Source organism: Nesoenas mayeri, assembly GCF_963082525.1.
Source record: "Nesoenas mayeri genome assembly, chromosome: 5".
In the NCBI taxonomy this organism is placed as follows: Eukaryota; Metazoa; Chordata; class Aves; order Columbiformes; family Columbidae; genus Nesoenas; species Nesoenas mayeri.
The window spans coordinates 10,650,162-10,676,784 of NC_137548.1; the positions used below are offsets into that span (position 1 = coordinate 10,650,162).

A 26,623-nucleotide genomic window follows, 5' to 3' on the forward strand; every position below is an offset into this window, starting at 1 on the left:
ACCAGCTGAACCTCAAAGGAAGGATTTCCAAAACTGGTCTATAGGACCCCTTCCCTCCACTCTCTCTGAAGCCACATGAAAACTGGTACCAGTAAAAGCACAGCAAGGACAACACTTGAAAATGTCACACCAGGCGTTTTGCACGTTCAGGAATGACCAAGGTTTCGGTGCTTCATATCAGTGTCTGTGTCATGAACAGAAGGATTTTGGTACCAGGTCCCAGCACCCATCCCAAGGGCATGGGAGGAGAGCTGGACATGCTGCTTTTTGGCTGGCAGCTTCCATATACACAACTGAGGCTCACAGGGCCATAACAAGCAATGACAGCCTGAGTTATTCCCGGTTAAGATGGTCAAAGGCTGGGAGACAGGGCAGGAGGAGAGGGAGGCAACCTGACATCCTCAGGCTGTGAAGATGTGCTGGGCAGAGGAGGAACATCCCCTGCTCCATCCCCAATTCTCAGCACACAGGTTCTCTGCCATGACCAGACAGCAGGAAACACCTGCCCAGGTTTAAATTAGTCTAGACTAGTCCACAATTACACTATAGAGAAGTTGGCCATAGATTAAATTTCCAGATCCACAGCACACTGTCAGACCATAACCATCTGAAGGACAATTACAACCGTAACAAGCTCTTTACAAGTTTGAAGTGCAAAGCTAAAAACTAAGCCATAATGTTTCCAGTTTCCTGAATATTTCCATTCTCTGGACATTGACCTTTGTTCAGGGATCCAAAAAAGACAAGCGAGGTGCTGCCACTTTAATTCATACAAAATATGTGCCTGCTGACAGGCAAGAAAAACACGGGGATATGAGAATCTAGAGAAAAATAGATCAAACCCAGGATAGCACTGCCATGCTAAAAGAAAACCAGAAGGCTGTGTAGTGCTGCAAAAGAAAGTAATCAGATATGATGTCTAAATAGAAGTATTGAGAATGGATTCAGAGAAGAGGAAATGGAGGAAATGACAAAAGCATCAACACATCTGATACACATCTGTGTAATCAGAGTCAGAAGTCACTACGATTTATTTAATTCAAAAAATTGGTCCCATAATGAAAGCATTCAGCATGGTTTCAACAGTGAGTTGCAGGTGAAGCTGAGTCTCTACTGGGGTGTTTTCTTTTCAAGTTGTTTTTACCTCTTTCTGACTAGCAGGCAGACATACAGACTTTGAGTATTTGCTTTAACTTACTATTTTACCCTTTCAGACTAGAACATCACAGCCAATTAAACTGTAAAAATTGCTTGATTAATGATTTTGCAATATATTAAATCTACTGTTTGCATATGATAAAACAATAACTTTCCCCCTAAATGACTTATACTAAGGCTCTTATGACCTACTATCACTAACTGGAACAAATGTGACGTAAATCTCTATCCAGATAATGCTCATACCATAAACCCTTATTTCCCGTAAGCATGGATAAGTCTTGCATATGTCTTCTATGGGAAACATCTCCTCCTCAGACTGGCTAGCATTACATAAAGTTAACAGTGCAGTATATGCCAGGTTGAAGAGAAACGTGTTCTGGATAATTTTTTTACTGTCTTTTGACAATGTTTCTGCTGGGTCTCATTATAAAATAACTAGGGCATTTTATAACCACAATACACTACCATAGTCATTTTATAACCTGCAGCTGCGATGTGGTAACAAGAATTCCTAAACCTGTAGTTTCAGTCGTTTATGTGCACCTCCTCTTCAATGTGAATCAAATGCAGAGCACAATAACCCTTCCCCAAAAAACGGGTTTTCAGCTACAAGAGTTGCTAATGCCTGACTTATCATTGGTCTCTGAAGATGAGGCAGAAGGAGAACAAAAAAAAAAAAAAAAAAATCACAGAGAAGCAGAATTAAATAGATATAGGAGGACCCATCTGCTGTCACAGACTGGAAAGCAATACAGGAGATCCAAAGACAACCTCAGGGCTCTTGCTTTTGGGTTAATATCTGAATTACTAAAACAAGCTAAGAGTTTGGATCTTCAGCACCAAAAATCACTAGCAGTCTGTGCTTCATGCACAGAAGGGACCTCATCCTTCAAACGCACCATGCGCCCAGGTGCATCCAGCACTGGTGGCCCCACCAGTACAAGGATGGAAGTAGCAGCTTGTTCCCCTCTGACCAGAGGCTCTTGATCTCAGTCTGATCCAGATCTCTCCTAAACCATTCTCCCTGGTCCCTGATTAATTTGTTAAGGTTTTGGGCAGGTCTTGGGGATGCCTCTTTCATCTATAAAATGCCCATTCCTTCAGCCTGCCAAGATCCCCAAGCTAGAAGGTCTCTGCAGTCAGGGCTTTGGTGGCACAAAGATGCTGCCAAGCAGAAATGGACCAGTTACTTCACAGTTCAGCCAAGGAGAATACAGGTACCAAAAGAGGCAGCAAGTGATGCTCTTTCTTTCCTTCTTCACAGCTATCTGACCAGCAGTCACACAAACTTCACCCTCCCATCTGCACATGTAAACCAACCACCTGGAAAGTCAGGAGGACATGAAAAAGGGCTATGTAGAAGGATGTAGATCCTTCTGCACATAAACACTCTCAAATTTGGACTTTCCATGTGCAGTGGATTTAAAACAGTCAGGCTAGAGAAACTGCTTGTTCTAATGCCTCCAGGCAAGCATCAGAAAGTGTTGCCTGGAGCCCTCCCTGCTGACATGTATAACAATAGCTACAGCTTCCAAAGCCAAAATATATAGCTATGCACTGCTCAGGGTGTTTTAATTCATCATTGTGGTCAAAATTTAAAACGAACTGTTTATTCAAGTGGACAAATATACGGTTAAATCCCTGCTTTTTGTCAGAGGCTGATATGAACAAGCAAAGGAATTCATTAACAAGCTCATAATAATGCAAATTTCTTGCAGCTTAGGATAGGGTTTCCTACAAGAAGACAAATGCTTTTCCATTACAAGTGAGTTGCACAGGCCAGATGCGTCTCTAACAGCAGCGAAACACAAGACATGTACAGAGCTTTGAATCGGAAGAACTTGTATCACCTTCCTGACTCCACAACAAAATTTGTCAATGACTTTAGGCAACTCCACCAAAATCTCATTGTCCCTTGATTACTGTCTATTCAGCAAAATGGAATAACCATGTTACCAAGAATTGCAGGTCTTATAATTTTATTATTATCATTATATTGCTATAATGATGGACACATAATGTCAGCAAATAAAGGCAGAGGTGAACAGAGACTTTCATACGTCATTTTTACTTCAATCATGCTTGAACTGCTTATATATTAGATGTAACCACTTTAAAGAGAACATCCCTTGGGACCGATTTGCCTGACAGCTACCACATACAAGGCACCCATGGACTAGTATCCCTCTTGAAGAGGTACAAGCCCTGGTCATATGAAGGGAAAACTGGGTCTTTAGTACACTAAAATCTGGAGAACAAGGTTCAATTACAGGCAAGCTCATGAAGCAGCATGACGTTCACAAACACAGGGACAGCTCTGATTATGGGATAGTTTTTGAAGGACACCAAGGTCTCAAATTATGGATGGAGCTATGTAGGTGCTGCTCTTTTTTCTTTGTGGCTGTTCCCTGCTGACCTGATATTTACTCCCCATGTGAGAACCGCGTAATCCAGACGCACAAAGAGTCACGATTCACCATGACTGGAGTGAAATCCGCAAGCCTGTAGATGTCCTAAATCTCTTTCGTGTAACCAAATGCCATGACAATAATGAGGAATTCCAGAAGAACTTCACAAATGCGAGTAGGCAAAGAAGTATTGGTTGATTTTACATAGATAAGACTGTGTATTTAGGGAAAAATGAGCTAAACAACACCCAAACAATGCTGAATTCAAAACTTGCAGTTAGAGCTTGGAAGATTTAAGGGTCACTGGTAGTTCCTCTGAAGTCAAGATGTAGCAGTAGCCAAAAATACACCAAACAAATTTTGGACATAAAGTTAGGCAGAAAGAACACAGAGTATCCCTGTATTGAGCACCAGGTGCAGTCCTCATCCTGCATCTCAAGATGGGGGTAGTGGAATAAGAGAAATGACAGAAACAAGCAAGTAAATGGCCAAGAAGATGGAGCAGCTGCCTCAGGAGGACAGATGAAAGAGGCCAGGACTTTCATTTGGAGAGGGGAAGATTGAGGGAGGGCCTGATTGAGCTTTACAAAGTCACGGAGGCAATGGCTAAGCTGAAGCAGAATATTTCTTTGCACTGGGACAGTGAACTCACAGAACTTGCTCACACAGAAGGCTGCGGAGGCAGAGTGTCAGCAGTGTCAGAGAGGGATTTTTCCTGGACAGCAGGTCCTTAAACGGACAGGGATGTGTCCCTGAAACTTGCCCAGCTGTGCATGCTGGGGAGCATGAGCAGACTGCAGGATGCAGCCAGGCTCCACAGCTCTCCCTAAACACCATTTTCAGCTCCACTGCTGGAGACAGCCCTGGGCTAGACAGGCAGCAGCTCAGACCCAGTAGGATATTTCTAATGTTCATACAATTCCCATACCATCTTTCTACTAGTCTTCCTTAGCTTAACAAGTAACAGGAGGTTGTGCTATTCCCATAGGCCCCCATGAGTACTTCAGAGCCAACATGTGGGACTCAATGGGATGTCTACACAGCTACTCTGCTTGGACCAACCAAACCCAGACATCACAAGGGCCACTCTCCCCTTCTTCATCCTTCCACTGCCATCTCCCCTCCTACAACAGCCGACTGCCTTGCCGAACTTTACAACAGCGACTTTTGAGAAGCAGAAGAGAAAGGTTCTGAACAGCAAATCCATTATCTTTGCCCAACAACATCAAAACTACAGCAATTGACTCTTGCATACAGCACCTTTCAAACCCTTCCTTCAACTAAGGTAGTTAGAAAAGAATCAACTCAGACTTAAGATAGCAGCAGCTATGCAAACCCGAAGGAATTAACTCGGAAGCATTTGGGCACAAAAAAAAAAGGCAATAATAATAACAGGTCAGCTTTGAAAAATGCATAACCACAACATCACTCTGTATAATAATTTATATGGACTCACTTGCCTAGAAGTGTTTCACGCTTGAATCTTACAAGTACTACTTTCAGATTCAAAGCAAACCTCTAATTATTGATCCTTCGTTACACTGGGAAATTACCTCATCGTAGTTTTAAAGTTCTATTTATAAGTCTAATAATCTCATCATTGATTACGGTGACTGTATTCTAATTATAAATCCATTATCTCCTCAACAATGAAATAAAATCAATAATGCACGCAAATGGGAAAAAAGGAATTTAAATGCATACATTAATGTCATTTCAAGTAGCTCTATTTTATGCACCATCTCTAACAAAACTGTGTCACATCATTAGCAATAATGTGAAAAATCTTTTTCAATTAACAGAGCTGATTTGATGCTATGTTCAGTAAAGTGGCAATCCATTCCATTAAACACACACATATGAAATGGTTGCAACATCTATGAGCTCTATCTATACATCATAAATTCTCTCCCAATTGCTGAAACAGAAAGTAGATACATTTTCTATTGATGCTTTTTAAACTCCCTTTCAGAAGCTACCACCCAGGGCATCTTGGTGATTCTAGTTGCAAGTAACAAAGAGCATCAATATTTGCCACATGCTCAGCTATTCACGACACAAAACAACAGGAGATGCTTTCAGCAACGCTCACACTGTGCACAGCTTGACTACCTGGAGGACCACAACCTCAACATGCCATCATTCCAGGACACAGCTTATGGAGCAAATGTTAAATTCAAAGCACTTTCCCAAAAATGTACGACGTTCAATCCTATTTTACACAAGAAGGATGACTGGGAAATCCACACTTGCATCCACCCGTGAAAATCAGTGCCTTAAACATGGTATACAGAGACTACTGCAAAAGACTTTCTCTCCACCAGCCTAACACAACCAAGGTCTGAGCTCGGCCTGAATTTATCTGATTTCTTTCTCTGCTGCATTCACCTCAACCAGCAAAGCATCATCTAGCTGCAGCCCACCCATAACAACCAGAATAGCCAGTGCACAGCAATGGTGGTCTCATAAAAGCACTCCTATGTCAGCTATATAGAGTCTTTCCCAAATGCTGGATTGCAATTCTGAGCTCCAGCCAAAAAGTAAGAGCTATTCTTGTGATTTCTAATGTTGGAGTGGCGTGGGATACGCCAAATAACAATCAGTTCACCGGAGAATTCACACTGAAGCATGTGAACAGTATAAATGGACCAGCAGGATGCAAAAGAAATGAAAATGAATTGAGTGAACAGAAAAGGTGATCCCAAATAAACTAGTTCAAAAGGCAAATGTGGAAAATTTAAATTAAAAAGTAAAAAAAGGAGGGAATTTTTTATCTTAGTGTAGCTTATGATACATTTGCTGGGTGAATGACCTGTGGGGCGAAAGTAAGTCCTGTGGATTACCACTTGCACGTAATCTCTAAAGTCTGTTTGTCTTAAATCTAGCCCTGATGAGTACAGGTGAAGTCTGGGCCAACATTCTTCATTATTGCTTGTTGACTTCAATTGTCAACAAAGGCAAGTATGGACGTGTTTCCCTGTGAGAACTATAATAACAACTGCTTAGCCTAGAGCAGTGAAGGATCAAAAGAACTGTTTTCAGGTGGTAATTTGAGCCACAAGAGGGTCTGAGTCCTGTGAATAGTTACCCTGTCCCACAACTGTAAAACCAATACTATGGCAGAAGTGTCAAATACACAATATAAAGAGACATAATCCACACCCTCACCTAAGAAAATGCTCGTTTTCATCTTGTAGCCAATAACCTTTCTGTCCACTCTTAACATTTTTCCTGTCCCTCTGATACATGGGGATACTTTAAAAAGTAACCTCATTTTCACCTTCAGCATCCCACACTAGGAGCAAGCTAGAGGAAAAGGACACGGAGGCTGTAGCGACTACACAAAATCGAGGCCTGAATTTTTATCTGCGTGTTTAAGGCTTAATTTCCAGCCCAGACTTTCTAAGCTGGTCTGGTACCTGGCTGCTGGGACAGGGTCACTGACTGAACACACGGCGCCGGCAGCAGCATCATCCTCCAGGTCACATCCCTCCCTCTGCCTCTGCTGAGGCAGCCAAGTGCAATGCAAGGCACTGCTGCACATCCGAGGTGAGACAGCCTCGGGAAAGGTCTTTTCCATGGGGCTATAAATTAGGTTAATATGGGAAAGCATTTAGTAATTTGGATCAAAAGGTTTCCTCCTGCTGTTCGGACTTGTTACAGAGAGTGACCAACACTAACTTTGAAGATTTTTTTTGGTTTCCCACTTCATTTCCTTTATCTACTTCCTCTGCAACAGCAGTAGCACCAACACCACTAAAGCTAAAGGGAAAGCAGAAAAGCCTCTCTGCATCCCCGGCCCCACCACCTGTCGAGGTTTGCTGTTGACTTCTGCAGAAACAAAATGTTCTATGTGGAATCTGAGAAATGTCCCAAAGCTCAAAGTCATCCAGATGTCTCACCGACACGATTTATGGTCAAAGCACTACATTTTAATTGTTTCATTACAAAATGTATTTCACGCTTTGTATTAATAAAAAGTCACTGAGAAAGCTATCGAGAAGGACTTTTAAAATTAATTTAAAGACCCACTTGGTGTGACATTCGAAGTAAAAAAGTAAATGCTGAAAAATAAATCTTGTCATTCTTCTGTTTTCCACAGTCACCTTTTTATTGTATCTTCTAAGCAAAATTTAAGTCATTCTTGCTCTAAACAAGCAAAGAGGATTTAAGGAAAGTCAACAGAGGCTGAATTACTCTCAGATGAATCCATCTGGTTTAGATTAGGTTAAGCAGAAGACTTATTCCTAGGAATTACAGGAAAGCTTGAATTATGACCAAAATAACTCAGATTTTTCACATCAAACAAACATAGCTTCTTTAACTTTAGAGTATATGCATCCATTTACACGTCCTGTGGGCAAACCCTCCCTCTCTGAACCAGGCCATAAACTTAACTTCAAATCTGTCACTACGCTCAGTGACATACATTAGACTTTGGATAAATTTACAATTTTATATACATATGCTTTAAAAGTTTTACTTACGTCACTTTCATTTTTCCAGTGTTCCAACTTCTCTAATATCCTAATGGTGCATTTTTTTAATATATTTTTAAAGCAACTTAGAAACTGGTAAAAATTCAAGGAGCCACAATATTTCGCCTTATAACCAGTACCAATCGTATATATTCAAATTAGAAATACAGTGTGGCAAGGATTTCATTTTGCATAAGACAAAAGAAAATGTGATTTGCAAAACAAGCTCTATTTCACTGTGATATCTTTATAACACATGGCATGGCTACTTTACCACTTTTATGCAGTACATAACACTGCATACTAATAACACAGTCAATCAAAAGCATACAGTAAGACCTCTTTGTTCCACAATACATGCAGATACTTCTAAAAGGTGTACAGGGTATTTTCAGTGGTTTTTAATGTTCTGCTTCTCAGCCAGATTCTACACATCTAGGAAGCCTAAGCTCCCCTCATTCCTGTGCTTCTGTGTTAAACTGCATGGCAATGTTGAACACTGCTAACACGTGTTTTCATTTGAGTAGTAACCTTATATTCACTTGGCAGGTCTAGAATTAAAAACATCAATATAAAACTATTTATTAATTAAAGTTGTCAGCTGCCCACTACAAATCAGCTGTCTTAGCCAGAGTTATACCAGCTCCCTCCCCTCCGCAGTGCTCGCTGTCTGGTCAGACTACTTATCACTGCTACTGGTGATTATTTTTTGTAATTTTTCACAAGCGGCCACTTGGGTAAAGCAGCTGATTACATCTTCACCTTTTGCACCTTGGTTGCAATCCTAGTCTTCCCCTCCCTGGACCTTCCTCTGGATCCTTAATTACTGTTCCTCTTCACAGCTCTCAAAGCCCATGGTTATTATTTTGGTTTGAGAAGCACCTACACTATGCTTCAAAGACACATTCCTGTTCAAAAAAATTTATAATCTATATAATGGATTTTCACACTTGAACTCCAAACATATATTAAAAATTTACGATGTCCTGCACTTCTGACCCCCAACATTCAGCCTCGAAGTGTCTTCACAACCATAAGTGACATTACAAGGTAATACATGTGAGTTTGGGGAGGGAGATGAGAGGAGCTGAAATCAAGTCTTTTTTTTTTTTTCTCTCCGCAGACAATTCCACTACCACCACTATTAAAACTAACCATAAATAAAAAATATGGATCCTGGAGAAATGTTTGTAGGTACGAAGTCTCCTGAGGTTGGGCAGCCATAGGCTGGGCATGTTTTCACATCCACAAGGCACTGGGCACACGGCACCGCGCATCGGCCACCTGTGCAAGGGTTTGCTCCACGTCACCCACCTGGGATCTGCCACCACCAGCAGAAAGCCACAGGCACCTTCAGAGGACAAGGCGAGCCAAGACATGACATCCAAGACCAGAAGGACAAAGCACCTCTTGGAGGTGCCTGTTGCTCTCTCACAACTACAAAGGAAGCCTCAGTAATTAGCTTAGAGTAAACACCTGTCTTTTTGTCAGCTAAAAATAGCTGAGAAGAACCCCAGACTTTTTCTGTGCCTGTCTTCCCACCTTCAGGAAATTAATCATGCTCACTTCATATGCGGCACTGAGTTAAATGACTGCGAGGTAAGGCACTTGGGTAATATTTTCCTACCAGGGAGTTCAGTGTTTGTTTCAAGAGCCCCGCTTTGGTAAGAAAACAAGGCACAAGTACAGATTCCCAGTGAAACAGGGGTATTTACAGAATGGTCAAAATAACTTGTATCACAGCTGAGTGTAAATTCCTCAGGAAAGACTGCATCTTTTCCTTCTGCATTTGTGCAGTATCTTGCCTAAATGGGCACTGAAGGCTCCAAGATGCAGTCACATTACATATTATAAACAGTACACTCAACACTGTCCTTTCTACTGCAACTCTTCTTCTTGCTCCAGAATTCCTCTAGCCCGGACCAGTTTTGCTTCACAAGAAGATGGGAAAGGTTACTAAAGACAGGCATCTCTGAAAGTATGTATATCCACAGCTCTCTCCTGAGTCAATCTTAAAACATAAATCCTGCCTCCAACTTCGGGAAAGAATAGCCAAAATCATCTCTCTAACCAGGGTTTTTAAAGTAAATAAATAAATCAAGTAAACTTTTCTAACAGGAAAGGAAGTTCAGACTTGAAATCAATAGAAATTGGGGAATCTCAGTCTTTCCAAAATTGTAAGATGAGGTGAGATGAGCATTGGATGAGAACATTCTGCAGTGGATGCTGTCCTAAGCAAGGGCTATAATAGCCGATTCTTGAAATCTCTCCAATCCTGTTTCCTTCGACACCTGTGATTCCTCAGGGGAAAAGCCTAGGGAAAGCACTTTCTGCCTCACCCACCCCAAATAGCTTAATCAGACACAAGGCTCTTAATAATACAGAAGGCAGTAGGAGAATTTGGACAGACACAGAAAGCACAACCTGGGAAAGTATGCACAACACAGTCTTCTGTAACCACACTTGGACTCAAATGAATTTAAAAAAAGAAAAAAAAAAAATAATAATAAAGGAGAAAACGACTGAAGCCTCGCTTCTCTCCAAAAACTGCTTCTACATCTAAATTGCCCTTGCAGATGACTGGATCACATCCAAGCAGCCTCCAACACTCACACTCTTACAGTGTTTGTCCTTTTCACTAAAGGTCACTGTTTTCCAGGCTACTGCATTTCTTTGCACATTTCTAGCTCACACTTAGGCTCTGTTGCATTATACACATTTTTCATTCACAGGGGTTAAATGAGGCAACTCAGTTTTATCTTAGAATAATATGCAGTGGTTAGGGAAAACCACATCTATCAGTCAGCATGGTTAAGCAGGAAGAAATCTGGAGCTGGCTGTTAATGAATTATTTAAGACAAGAATAAGGGCACACAAGGAATGAGCAGTGAAATGGAAATATTTCTGCTTTAGAGAGTGCAGGCTTCTTAACACAGCAGCCTTCAGATTTTCTTTTGTACATTTCTGTGATCTACACAAAATTTAAAAGACAATTAAAAAGTAACATTATATGCCTTACATTGTCCAAATTGATCCCTAACACATGGAGCAGCACCTTAAAGAAAAGCACTAATAGCCACAGTTCCTCATAGATCTTGAAGAGCTGAATGGGTCAGTTTTTCCCCTTTTCTCAATGTAAAATCATCAGACAGCAATCTGACAGCAGTGGATATTCACTGCATTTAAATGGGGACCCGTCAAAGGTGGGATGTATGTGCATTCACAAATTTCCACATGAGAGGAAAGTATGGGAGGAAGGAATCATGTCTCCAAGCTTTTTCTGGAAGGAAACACAACAGCCAGCCTGTAAAAGTAATATTAGACAGCAGCACTCTTAAATATTTATCTCTGATGATCTTGGAGCTCAACCAGCTGAAGCTACCAAGTGATATTAGGTCGTGTTTATATACAACAGCACATAAGGCATGTTAAATTTAAAGCCGTCTAGCACCAACATACCTGGTCTTGCAAGATCTGCTACAATGTCTTTAAGTGAAAATCCTGACTTATATTTGTGTATGTTTTGTCTTTACACACACTCGTCTGTTCACTACCATGTGAAAATGGTTTACGAATAGTCTTGGTCAAAACCAGTCACTGCATCCTCCTTCTTAGCACAGTTCCATAGACAGGTATAAATCTGTAATGAATGTGCTTTTAAAGGAAACACGAATCTCTATAAAGCTTTTTCATTTCCCACAGGAGTTACTAAAATATACACAGAATACAGGAAATGAACATCAATGCTTAAAATCCAAATGCAATGACATTTACAGGCATGTAGCTCTGAAGCAACCTTGTGAACACTCTCCTTTACAGCAAACTGTTTTGCAGCACATCTAACCTGAAGATTAATGGTCTCCATCACAGTCTATCAACAGCATCTGCTGAACTGAACTCAGCTTTAGAAGTTCAGCACTAGACTTGAGAGTCAAGTTCATCTTTGATATAAACCCATGAAGCTCCCAGAGTTCCGTATGTGACAAACTTGGCCTTTCATGTTTTTCTAAAGGGGTCACCAGGTATCTGACAGCCAAATAACATCACCTGCATGCATGAAGCTAAAATAGGTATAAAACATCTGAGGAAAGGATCTCACCATCTGAGACAAGAAAGCAAATTCCTTGTGACATCTGACAGAACATCGTTCAAAGCTCTTTTTCAGCTCTTCGGTGCTTGAAACATGGTTTAGAATACCATTAGCTGATCCCCTCTAAGATAAATATGTACACATCTCATATTTTATCTTTTTCTCTCTCTGCATATCCACACACATGTAAACAAAACTCAAGCATCTGACTTATGGCTACTTACTAGACAAGCCTGAGGCAGGAAGCTGTTCACCCTGGAGATACTCCACATGCCCTCAAGGTACTGCTGAGCTTGGATGGTGACGGAGCTCAAGGCACCGCTGAGACCACTGGGGGCCACCGTGACTTGAACACTGGAGTTGGGAAAACTGCCTGTGCCTTGAGACCATCCAAGTCCCTTCTTCCTCTCTGCCCCAGAGAAGAGATTCGGAGACTTTCCAGGCTGCCTGCCCACCTGCCCAGCAATGAGCGGCAGGTCTCTCTGGGAGGAGACGGTGACCATCCTGGGTACCACGCTGGTCACTGCCCCGGCGCTGGGCGGGAGGTCGGGCATCTCTGGGTAGCTGGTTTGAGTGAGGGTGTGCATCATCTGAATGGCTTCTTGCTTCAGCTGGTTCAAGTGAGTGGCGCAAGTCTCACATCTGCTCTCTCCTTCATTCCTATTTTTCTGTAAGTAGTCAGGCACTTGAAGCTTGTCAAAAATTAAAGCTGATAATCGTGGGTCCTGAAGAAGTGAAGAAAGGAAGAAGAAAAACATACTGAGTTAAAACAATGCAGAAAAGATAAAAAGAAGGAAAAATAAAAAATTTCTGTGATTTGCTCTTCACCCATGGAAGTACTTTAAATCTGTTCTGGTAACTCTCAGTCATTTTTCCCCGAAATACTCTAAAAGACTCACAGGTCAGAGCAGATTAATAAACCATAAGTGAATTCATTTGTATTAGACCCAGCATGAAAATTACCATCAGACTCAAACAGTGGAGCTGTGGTGTACTCAATAAGTACTCATTCTTCTAATTAGCTCTCCTTTTGAGACATCTAACGTGCCTGTGTTTCCCATGCACAGGAACAACATTAGTTCAGATGCTAAACCTACCAATATCATAATGTGTTTCAAATTCATACCACCACCTTAAACCCAGGCAAATTAGACTTTAAAGCATTTCAAAAATTAGTGCATGACCTGGTAAACGTTTTGTTGTCCTCACCCTCAGAAATTATTAATCAAGTGGCATAAAAAACTGTTTACATGGTGCTGCCCACAGCTGGCTCCTCTGCTAGCAAGGACCGTTATTTCTGATCTTTGCAACCCAGATGGTTGCAATATTCCCTTACGCTACAGTTGCTTTGATGAGAAATAGATTTGAGCCTACAGCCATGTGTGAAGGTGTGACAATGTGCACACCAAGAAGCTGATTTAAAAGCAACACCTATTTTGTTTCCACAGAGCAATTTCCACCCCCCATCCCCCTTGCTAGTTCATTTTAAGGCTGCCCAGATATTTTAAAACCCAGCTCTGTGTTTCCAGTTTAGAGTTACCTATCTCCTGAAACACACAAATGCCTTCCCATCCAAGCTTGCTACTGTAAAGATTAGTCAAGAGATTAAATCCAGCCCTGTTGTAAATCTGCTATTAAGACTAATGCCTTGCAGTAAAACTGACCCAACTTCACACACTCTTGTTGAGCTCTCTAAACAATTAAGGTTTTAATGAAATCACAGCACAGCCAAAGGTTTATTTGTATAATTATTTTAAGTGAAAATATTTAATTTGCTTGTTAATAATGAGGGCACACAAAGCAAGGAAGTCAGCCATCCAACATATGCTGAGAGCATCCCCAGATCAGTATTCATTTTTTAAAATGTAATACTTTACACCAAGCTGCAATTGCTCTCTAGGAAATGAATGACCTGTTACAAAACTAACTAATTCTGGGTTTAATTACAACACACATCAATAAAACTCTTTTAAGAAGTCTTGGCACTGGTACTTTTTGCTCATTCTCTTTCAACTGCACTGTTTCCCTTTGCTCTGAATTCAGAAAGCCCTAAAACACTGCCTGACTTCTGCAGCAGCAGCAGAGCAGAATTTATCTCATTTTCAGCTGCTGGCCTACTGCTGCAATAATTTTTAATCTCTCTCACAAGACACAGCGTTGATAGAAACCACTGTGATTATATCTAGCATCATATCATTCTGCAGCAAAAAGCCATTAAAAAAGTTGCTCTTTCCACCATAATCTAAATCATTGTTTATTTACTAACTTTATATATATAGAGAGAGATAGAAATATATATAGATATATATGTATGTATGTATATATATATATACTTCTCAGGGTAAAGGAAGCTACTCCTGCTGCTGCCTGAACAATAAATTGCTTTCACATTTGTGAACCAGTTTACAAAATCTAGTGAAAGGCACTGTTTCATTTTTGCGTCTTCTCTTTATTGAGGTTTAGATCCTGGTAAAGATGCCTTTGAAGCTGCACCATTTGCTTACCCTCATGGGCAAGAAAATTCTTCCCCTCCCAGCCTCCCAGAAGATGATAATACTAAATTAACAAATATTAGTCAGGGAAAAAAAAAGAAAGTAATTAATATTTTAGAAACTTTTTTCTAACCCTTCAGCAGAACGTGCTATTGGTTAGACTTAAAAACCATAAAGACTCAGTGCTGCAAGCACTATTAAGCCTCAGGCAAAACAAAGGCCATGCAGTCTGTCTCCCAAGAAAAACAAACAGCACCTCACTCTGCAGGAACTTTTCCAAGGGAGAGCCCTCTGAGCAAATTCTTGCCCAGGCTGACACACAGCATCTATTCAAACAGCCCCAGAACCAGCAGCACCTTCCAGCACTGGGCACCCCATCCATGGCCAGGCACATCCCTGGGCTCACTCCTTTGATCCAAGTTGGGCACACAAGGAAGCACCTGCAGGTCCCTGCTGCGTGAGCCTCATCTGGCAATGCTTAAAATTGCTATCAAATGTCAAAAGTTTCAAATAAGCAATTAAAGCGAATTACTAGGTGAAACAGGCTTCTCATTTAAAAGAAACTGCTTCTTTTGATGTAAAGAAAATTAATGACCCCAATTCTAGCTCCATAAACACAGTTTACAGTGTAAGGCAGATCAGAGTCAGGCCTGTCTTGCAGTTACAAGGAAATCAAGTGGATGCCATATTAAAGGAGGGAACAAAATAAAACAAACCAAAGGTTTAAAAATTACACTGAGCAACCCATATTGAGTACACCAAATTTAAACCTTCTAATTTACTCAGAGTTAAAAAAAAAGAAAAAGGCACCATCTCATTTCCAGTGCTTGTATTTTGCCAAGCATATACAAGGAGCCTTTGAAAGCCACCCATCCAGCCCCTATGATCCCCATTTGGCATCTGTGGCCATCCTCCTGAGCACCTCACTGAGCTGTACGCTTAGATTACTTCTATTTTTCCACTCAGTGCGACAAAAACACCTGGCTAATGGTTGGGCGTGAAGGGCAGAGGAAACGCAAGTTACTGTTAAAAACATTAACCATAACTTAAAAGTTAAGCCAGCCCCATTAAAGAGGTTTTACTACCCAGTTAAAACGCCTGGTCCCGGGGAGCACCCCCTTCAGCAGCTCGCGGCCTAACAAGGCCGGGGTGGAAGTTACACTCTCATGTTTTACAGAGGGAAGAAATAAAAGTGGAGCGACCAAATGTGTCAGACACACACGTGGAGGGGGGGAAGCAGTTAAAACCACCCTTGTTAGGGCAAGCCAGACAAAGGGGGATGCAAGTCACTGGGGGGATTGGCACAAAAATTAAGCATACAACAGACAAGCCTCTATTCCAAACAGTGCTCCAAAACCACTTTAGTTCGCTGTTCTACAAAGATGATGACTCCTTTATTCCTGCGCAGCATAAATAAACTATGTTGTCTTTGTCACACCTACTTTCCAAATGCTATTCTTACCTTCTGAACAAGCAGGATAAGCAGAATACTGTGATTCTGTAACACTGATAGCTTTCCCTCCCGCTACGGAAACCAAAACCCTAATTTCAGTGTCAGCTTGTTAACTTTAGTATACACCATGAACTGTTAGAAGGGTAAAACCCATTGTTCCACCAGGAACAACTGCAGTGGGGAAGCCTAGCAAGGTCAAGGCAGAAGATAATTACATGTACTTATATGAGCAAGAATTTTCTGAAACACCTGAATTTAGGACTGCTTTTCAGCAAGCGGTTCTTACAGACACAAGCTAGCCTGCAAACTGCTGCTGGGAGATTAAGCACACACGTGCAAATTGCCCGCGCAAGGCAGAGCACACAGATGTGGTCTCCAAACCCATCCAAGCCCAATGAGGCGGGATGGTAAAGCTGGAAAACCAGGACTGCACTCCTCTTAGAACACACAGCAAAACACCCATTTAGTTCAACACCAGCTGCGTTTAGCCTGGAGTTTGACCGCAGGCTTTATCTCTAAAACCAGGAGTAGGAAAAACAAGCTCAGATATGAAAACATATCCAGAAACATGTAACAGAAAGAAAGAAAGAGCAATTTCTATTATTCTATTATTTTAATTCCCTCTTCCCTCTCTCATACCTCAACAGATGCACTGCCTCCCCATGAAATCCAGCAAGGACCAAGCAGGGTTAGGGCTATGCAGATAACACCAATGTGCTGTACGTGGGGCACACAAACCAAACCCACATCTCACAACTGTAAAATACTATGGCCTGACACTGCTGCCCTTGAAAGTACAGACATACACAAAGCAACTGGGATGTAGCCAAAGGCCAGTGGCTCTGAAAAGCCTTTCTACAGCTCAGGCACCAAAATCATCGCCAAGTTTTCAAAAGTGTGCAACACCAAATGACCTTGCAGGAGCTGAACTCGCTTGGAAATCTGAAGCAGTCTGCCAGTGATACTGCCCTTACAAAACAAATTCTTTTGAAATTTTAGCTCAATCTGTAGTTTCCCCAAGTATTTAAAATTTGCAGTTAGATCATTTGTTTAGTTGACAACAAGTAATTGAGAGCTTTCCCATTGCAAAAGAGAAATGAAGATACAAGCTTTAAATCTTACCTGCAGCTCCTGACTTGTAACTTCCAAACTAAGCAAGAGGAGAGGATGCAGAAAAGCATCTGGATTCTCACTTAAGAAGTCCCTGAAGTAATACCCACCCATCTGTAACCTAATCCCTTCAGCGACAAACTATCCACAGAGTGCGAACAAATGATGACGAACAAATGATGAAAAGTCAAATAGCCAACAACCGTCCTCAGTAATCACGTGCACTACTGCCTGGCACTAGTTTCTGCAACGCAGGGGTACCCGGGGCAGTATTCTGAATTAAATTCTTGATATAAAGAAAATTAAAAAGAAAGAAGAGGAATCACTGAATGTCACACTGAAATATATACTTAAATACAGACCTAGGTAAACAACATTTTTAAAGGATGCTTTGGGAAAAGGAATGTACCTTCCCGGTGCAAAATAATCAATGTTAATGATTTTTTGTCTTAATTGCCTTTCCAGATTTCTGCTGCGCTGCTTACAAATTAGTTTTTATCTTCCATGACATTGTGAAACATCCACTAATATCTTCTATATTGACAAATACTTTGAAGGCTGATGCTTACTTTCAACTATATAGCAGTCATTGTCAGAAAAAGAGAAGAAAAAGAGAACACTCAGCAAATCCAGAGACTGCTCAATGTAATCAAGGACAAAAACAGTGCTAATGGTAAATTTTTATTTCTTCTAAAAGAAAAGTTTCCAAGTAGCTGTCTATCTCAAGGGAGTGAAAATATGAGCTGTAAGTCTTCAAGAAACTCATGTTGTGAATTCATTCATTTACTGACCTAATCTTATCAGAATATAAACAATCAAAGAAAAACAAACACACAAAGCTTTCACAAAAAACAGAATTCACCAGAAGTCACATCTCCTGAGACTTAAGGGTCTTTGGAACTTGCAGTATATTTTGCTGTCCTTGGAAACAAACCTCTGAATAAGCAGGAGAGCAACTCATTTCCAAAGTAAGCAAAATGCACATGCACTAAAAAAAAAAACCAACAATTAGATGCATTTTTAAGGCCAAATTCTAGTCGTCCCCGCTACCTGAATGTCTCACTTCCTTTAGGCTGAAGATTTACTTTAGCCAATGGACTGTAGTCCTCCTCCCTGCTGTCCACTAGTAGTATTTCTTCAAATCTCCAATTCCATTATTCTGTTTCTCACCACAACCTCAGGTACTGCACACAGACATATCCCATTGACTCTACCCTGCTGAGACTCAACCCAATTTCTTTTAATCTTTGGCATCCCAAAGAGCACATTTTCTTACTTATTTTATAAATATACTGCATCTCTTTTAAACAGCACTCATCTTTCTAACAAAAGTCAAGCAATACGATAAATCTGCTAAAAAACGTATGACCCCACACTAAAAATGGCTGCAGCATGTTTAGTTATTCTGCAGCCTCCACTGAACTCTATTTATTTCCATTTCCTGCCCACTTTAATGTACTTCAGTGGCCCGCAGTAAAGTTAAAGCAATAGGTGTCTGTCATAAAGATGAATAGTGCTATTGGAATGCATAATACAGTGGAAAGAGGAAATGAGAGCAATCTGGTTTATTTACATCTCAGACTCCCATCAGCACCTCAACCCACCTCCCAATGGTTTCAAGCCGCCTTTCTTGTTATCTTGCTGTATAGTCCCCTGCAATGATTTGGCTTTTAACCTCGCAGAACCAGAGAGTAGGAGCTGATCTCCCACATTTGCGTCCATGAGCCGGCACAACACTGGAGCAAACAGCCACACAGTGTGTTTAGTGGCAAGAAAACAAAATAAAGGTAGTGGTTGCGATTTAAAATAATTAAAGACACAAACAAAACAAAAGACCCCGAAGAGATCTGCTATCACAGTTAAATTTAGATCAACACACAGGAATCTGACTACTTCTGAAAAACAGTAATTACTGTATCGCAAAATATTACTTTTAATCTCCGTTCTTTACGATCTAATTAAACAGATATTTTACTTGCCTTTGGAAAATGTTTTTCTTAATTTCATTCAATTTTAACATTTGCTGTATTCTATAAACTACACATCTAAACTAGCATGTGATTTTATGCTTATTTTTAATAGTGTACGACTTCATTTAAAAATGATGCCTTTTAATTTGCATGTTTATTGTTTGTTTTAAGTAATCCTTTAATTTTCCCTCTTGGGTCTGTGGCTTACTGTAACTTCACAATGCAAATTCAGTACTGATTTTGTTCATATGAAAACAGCATTTTCCAATGCCCGTTGTCTCTTTTTTTTTTTTTAATCTTCAAAGTAGTATCATTTTGAACAGCAGCAAGTGTTTGGGAAAACAGGTGCATACTCATCACCACATAATACTTTGTTGTCTAAAAGCCTTTGTTTGACTATTACTTTCAGAAATAGCCACTCAGATGAAGCTCCCTTTCACAAACTCAGGCAAAAACTTTTGTTAGAAATTAGACGCTTTTAAAAAGATAAATAGTTTTCCACCCTTATGTCTTCCTTGAAACCAGAGAGTAAATTTTGGTCAGCCTATAAGCACGGTAAATCAGGAGATGACAACTTCTCTTCCCCTTTGAAAGCAAACTGAGTGCTTACAAAAAGCGTTAGCATGACTGCTCTGGAAACCGGTGCTGATACCTTCATCACATTGAATGCTACCTGCTCCACAAATAGCTCGAGTTCAGTCAGGCTGCTTGGATAACACTGCAGCTCTGAATTTCATCATGAGGACAAAAACCAGGGAGCAGCGCTGGTAAACAGAACACATGCTGCCTTGTCAAAATGGCTCACAAACATCAACTCTTAATACCTTTGCATTGGGAACAAAAGGATGTTTCCACTATTACGGTTATTTAAGCAGCAACCTGTGTTTTCGGAATGACAGATTGCCTTGTGAGAGGGACTCCTTCCTTGATGAACTCTGGCTAGAGACCAGCAACCCGGCCCAGATAGCCTCGCAGCCCAGGAAAGGAGTAATGGCCCCAATGAGACCTTCAGCGTGTTCAAGTGATCCTAACTGCATTTGTCCCAGCAGAACCGTGCCCGTTTGTATCAGATGGACCTTTAAAGAGGGAGCTCACGAACGTCTGGACACCAGCCACAGTGAAAGCAACTTCGGCTTAGAAAAACTGGATAGGAAAAAAAGTGCTTGGAGCACTCAGGACATCTGTATACAAATCCTACAACTGTTTCAGTCCAACCATCTGAATCTAATTAAGAGAACGCTCAGCGGCAGAAGTTAGGGAGTGGACACATTTTCCAAATGAACATCATTAGCATAATGTAGATTTAAAATCAACTATGAAAACCAGTGCTTGGCATTGGATCACCCCCTCTTAGTGTCTCTTTCACTTGCTCATTTTATCCATTATTTGTTTGGTAAATGAATACTTGAGGACCATACAGAAATGATTTAGCTTTCACAACCAAAGGGCTGCCCATTGTGCACTCTTCTTGCAAGCTACAAATTGCTGCCTATAGTGCACAGTTAGCACACCAGGCAGCCTGTCTCCAGAAACAAAGAGGATTACACTTATTCTTCATCTTAATTAAAGTGCCACTGCCTCAGTTTAAGTCTTTCACCAAAAAATGACTCCTTGGCTGAAAAACTTTGAGTTTGCATCTAAATTTAAGCAGTGCTGTAGTGGGTTAGAGTTTTTCCTTTTTCTCCTTGCTTAGCTTCACTCAAGGACAAAAAAAAACCAAATACACAACACACCCCAAATGAGGATGAACAGAGGAGGAATGATGAAGTGTGTATTTCTAAGTCCTCAAGCACAACACACTGGCTGAAGAGTCTGCTCTGGTGCTTTTGCTTACTAGGTGGCACATGTGTCAGACACCACCTCCCTCTCCAAACCGCTCATCCCAAAGCAGCTCTCTAAAATGGATTATTTGGTATGGTTTGTTTGGACTTTCGGCAGAGGAACTTCAGCAAGTAAATTCACAAATTTGCCATCAGCTCCCTGTTGGAAAGCGGGGTCCTGGCACCTCCTGTATCTCTGGACTTGGGTGGAAGTAAGGCCTATGGCTGTCCACTGGTTTCAGCCCATGTTCATTCTGCTGGCCCCATCTGACATTAGATAGAAAAGTTAAACATGCAGACACTAAGGGACATCTCCAGGTGGGGGACATTGCCCAAAGAATCAAATGATCCTCCTATGGAATCTCATTCGGATGAAGTATGATCTCAGCCATACAAACAGCAGATGGAGACAGACCATTTGAGGAGTGTCTGTAGGACAAAACACAGTTTAGAAAACAAGAATGCTGTGGGAAGTTCAAAGGAGTGTGGTTTATTTAGTTTAGAAGAAAGAAAATTGAACAAAGTCCTCCAGTACACAAAAAGTAGTTACCAAGAGACTGGTGACCAATTACTTTCCATATCCACTTGGGAAAGGAAAAAAAAAATCATCCTAAGAAAAACTGTCAAACATGAGAGAATACTGGTAAGCACTACAGAATGTTGTTGAGTAATCTCATTTCTTCATGACAGGTTCTGAAGAGCAGCTGAGAAACATCCATGGGAGGTGATCAAGAGATGGGGAGGTCCCATTTTAGTGAAGGAAGCTGGACTACTTTTTAAAGATCTGAAGATCCTTTTCCAGTAACGCATCTGTGGACAAACCTGTTGCTTGGGTTCAAGCGCCACAGACAAAAGACTATAGACTTCAAAATACTATTCTCAGATGACTATTCAGTAACCTATACTACCTTGCACACAGCAGGTGTCCCAATTTGCATCAGTCCTGTTTTAATTCCATGCCTCTTGTCCTAGTTGCGACCCTCTGTATCATCTTGAATAATTATTCTTCTGCTAAACACTCACAGCCCATCACCATGATGCCCAAAACATTCTTTATCATTAACTATACTACCTATATAGTCCCTTTTCAACCTACCCTTACAGATGAAAAGAACATAACTGTTACATTGCATTCCCTACAAGTTCAGGGGATAATTTTAGGAATCCAAATGGTATGCCTACATTAGATGGTCTAAGTCAAACCACTCCTACCTGTCCATAACATTTTGGAAATAAACATCATAATCAAGATTGATTAAAACCTCAGAAATGAGAATTGGAGAAAAAACACACACACACCAGAGACTACTAGCTCCATTAAAGTAACTAGATCATCTCCTTGCAAATGATTCAACAAAACCTCATTGCAAAGCCCCCTAAAAGGAGCTGTGAAGGAATGCAAACTAGCCATTCCAAATTGCAAATGGAAGACATCTCAGGGCTGCTATCAGAGTACACCAGAATTTTTTGTAACAGAATGGCATAAGATGAATCCATAGCTATCTGCAGGCTCATCTGTCCAGACGTCTCTAGGCGCTCTGTCATCAACACATTTCACAGCATCTTAAAAAACTGTTCTCAGTAAACCTGCTGCTCCTCTGACCCTGAGACAATTCTATCAGGTTTTCAGGAGTAACAACAGCAAAACAAAAGATATGGTTCCCCCAGATAACCACATAGATGACAGATGGACAGAGATATCAAAAACCTAAATATACACACTGAACAAAGAACGACAAGGATCAGTTACTTAAAAAGCATCTGGAAAGTTAAAATAACCCAGTGTGTTCTATGGCTATAAATTATGTACAAACTTCTCCTATTTCAATAGCTTCTTTAGATGAGAAGTTCAGCACCTAGCACCACAACATCATAGACCACGAACTAGTAGTAGTGTCATAGTAAGACACTACATAGAAACATAGCAAGAACAAGATCATTATTAGTAAGATACTCTTGCTGGTTTTGTTGATCCTGTTGGTCTTCAACAGCCACTACCTGAACAGTATTAGATAATCCTTCTCTACAAAACAACTTATTTCTAACAGTCCTATGCCAGATCGATAAATTGCTTTGCATAAAAGTACTTTGGTTTCCCATAAGAATACCAATTTTTGCAAGCTGTCTGCTATCCTTTGATCATACAGTCTTGTAACAAGCCTTTCAACAACTATACTGCATTGTGAACAATAAAGCATGTACCCAGCCTTGAACCCTTAAAATACCTCACTGGCCACCAAAAGGCATTGCACATTTTCTACGGGACCTAAGCAACAAGTAAGAATTGCCTTTGTCGGCCCAGCAAAGCACACTCATGTGAGCAGGACACCACCAGTCCTGTGATTAATACTCACCTGTAATCCTGATGGTGAGAAGCCCTGCAGTGGTCCTGCAAAACCTGCAAGCTGGGCAACCTCTCCCCATCCAGAAGGCTGGTGTAATCAAACAGGAGCAACTCCCTTTGCCTAAGGTCTCTCTCCTACAAACATAAATCCATGTGGTTATGCCTGCAGGCAGACAAAACACACTCCACCCATGCTCAGAGCATCTTGAAAGCCATGTTAATAGGGTTTATAAACTCTGCTACCACATGGGATATGAACACATGGCCAAAGTGAGCTTGTATCTGCCTCTAACACACATCCATGGAGACATGCCCACAGATGGCTGGCTGAAATAGCTCTGTGAACTCTTTCAGGCTTCTCACACACTAAAAAAAAGCCTTATCTCCTGAGACACAGACGTAATCAAATACCTGGCAACAACTTTCAAAACCCTTCAAGCCAGATCCTATTAAAACCAGCACCTAAGAGATGAAAGGCTCCAGCTCATCCCACCAGTCACACTTTCAGGGTTCTTAAACATTTATGGTATCTAACATTGTTTCTACAGAAATTCCACAAAAGTAGACAATGCCTAACATCATAGGATACATTTATCTTTCCATTCAATTGAAGGTACTACATAAAAGGATGTTTTTATTTTAATTTGTGTTCTGGGACCTTGGAAAATAAGCTGCCTTTCACCAACATGCCTCTCCATTTCATAAAATGCCGATGAAACGCGTGTTTGTAGTTGCTGGATGATGAGTTAAGTTACATCTTAGTGTGCAAATTTGTCCCTTCATTTTAAAACAAAGTTTTGTAGCAGTAGGTAAAGTGCTAAATTTGCAGTAAAACACTAAAAAAAACAAACACGTCATCCAAGTTGCCTTGTTATTATTGTTACAGAGGTAAATACACATTTAAAAGCAGAAAACTGTGTGTAATCATGCCTTGCTAACATCCTTATAAAATCTGACAGCTTGTCAAAGAGCTCCCATTGTGGACACTGCCGAAGCAGCTCCACAGATCATTAGAGTTAAAGGCCAGTGAAGATAACCATCTTGTCCGGCCTCCTGCACATCACAGCCCTGCTAATTTCAACCAGAAGAGGCAGAGGCCCGGATAGGCTTACTTAACGAAAACAGATGCTTTGGTATTTTAAGCCACACTCACTTTTATTTGAGCCCACGTGTCTTCCAAACCCACAGTACTTCTGAAAGAATCATGTTTTTTAAGGTACAATATATATGAATAAAAAACATACAATCAAACAGATAGGGACAGCACTTGAGGTGACCTAAATGCAGAGCTGACACAAATTGTTCTTGCTCCTGTGCAGTTTATATCAGCTGGGCCAGAAACTTTACTCTCTATGGTCAACTTGAAAAATCCAAATGGTTCATTCCAGGACTCTCAGCACCATCCTGGACACTGTCTACTGGTAATATTTGATTTACACTTGCAGTTCTAGTCTCAGAGAAACCCATTATGCAAGATATGCTCAAAGATGTGTGTTTTGTTTCACAAGACTGGTGCTGTGATTCACAGGGAAAAGCCGCACAGAAGACACAGACCGGGATGTCACTGCTTCAGCTCCAAACAGCAAATAGTCACTGAAATAAATTAACATCAGCATCTCGTGGAAGTTTCTGCATGAGGAAGCTAGGCAAGTTTTATTCAAGACCACTGTCTCAGGAGCGATTCATCAGAATCCAAGGTAAGCCAAAAAATAAATAAATGAAAAAGGGACCAGCTAGAATAACAAAGCAGCAGGGCCAAGGCAGCAGCCACATGACAGCCAGAGGCATCTCCAGAGCAATCAGAACAACTGTCTGCAGATCTTGCCAATGAGCCAGATGCTGCTGCTGGAAGAAGGCTTGTGTTGATATAAACTCAGAGATGTGAGACGCTTAAAACCAAGAGCAATCAATCTTCATGATTCCCATGTGGCTGCCAAGCTTCACTATTATGCCACAAAGAGATGAAAACAAACTTCACAAAACACATGTAGATTCTACATGACTTCAAACTCCCCCCACCCTCCCCCTACTACTCAGAAACAAACCAGCAATTTGGGTGTAGCTATAAATGACCTGATGCTTTTCCTGAGTTAACAACAGAACCAGGAAAGAATATCATTGGCTAAACAGCTCACTGCACACACACTGCCAGAAAACGAATGAACTTATCATACTGTATAGGAAATTCCTATCTTCCACACCAATTAGTGACCCAACAGTGATTGATTTTATAATCCCAAACTTGACTTACAAAGCCACTTCCTCTGGGGCCAACTTTCCATTACCCAGCATGTGGAAAATTGCATACACTCAGTGCACTATGAAAACCAAGGAAAAATAAGTGCTATTTAAACCCCAATTCTACTGTGCCTCCACATTCCTGCTTTCCTAAGGGAGATGCACTTTTGACAGTTACTTCCTTTCCCTGCCCCAGCATCCTATCTCCACCACACACCAGCTGGGCACTCAATCAAAACAGAAACAACAACAGGAACTATTCAATACAATAGGATCAAAACATTTCTAGGGACTAGTGCTTCGCCAAGTCACTGTCCTTGAAGAGCCTGCGACAACCCGCATCTTCCCTGTCATCGCAGACACCATTACCGAAAGGGGCTCCACTTCAACCTGAAGCACCACAATACTAAAAATCATGGCTTTTTAATCAGAAGACACTCGGTGGCAGGCAGTCACATCTCAGAACTGCAGGAGGCAAGGAAACCGGGCAGCAGAAAGGTGAGAAAATTAACTGGCCAACAACACAGGCCGATGTTTATCCTTTATTTTAATCAAGCTAACATTAGCTCCAGTCTATAAAACCAGAATTGCATTGCATGCTAACTACCAGTGTAATCACAGAAACAGCACCACAATGTGATTACTGGACGCTAATTCTATCTTATAAAGAGTTAAAGACAATCAAGTACATGTAATAAAGATTTATATGCAGTTTTCCACTGACCTGGAAACAGCTTTATACATTAATAAGTTAATGTTACTGCCAGGAACAAAGCAAACAGTTACATCTACACGATAAAATACATGAAACATGAGAGCCAGATGTTGGGTCCTTTCATCAAGGAAACAATTATTTAATTCCTGGGAAAATATTTTCTTTCTCATTGTTCCATCAATACATAATATAGCTCGTAGAAGACCCAGTCCTGGCTTCAAGGCCTGGTCTAGGCACAAATCTGCAGCATTGCACAGGGTCTCCTTTTCCCGCCATGCAGCTGCTTCTGCGCAGTAAGCACAGGATAACCAGAGACATCCTCAGACTGCACCCACACATCTCCC

At 41.0% G+C, this 26,623-nt stretch overlaps 1 protein-coding gene across 1 annotated transcript in view; it reads right to left on the minus strand.

Annotated features, from left to right (window-relative positions):
* The window catches only part of KIF26A (kinesin family member 26A), a gene marked incomplete at its 3' end in the record, with an annotated part of 103,912 nt that overhangs the window by 53,898 nt on the left and 23,391 nt on the right, over window positions 1-26,623 (minus strand). Inside the window, exon 3 of the mRNA XM_080345556.1 lies at window positions 12,362-12,862. Coding sequence (XP_080201682.1) covers window positions 12,362-12,862 — 501 coding nt within the window. The remainder of the gene's footprint in view (window positions 1-12,361; window positions 12,863-26,623) is intronic.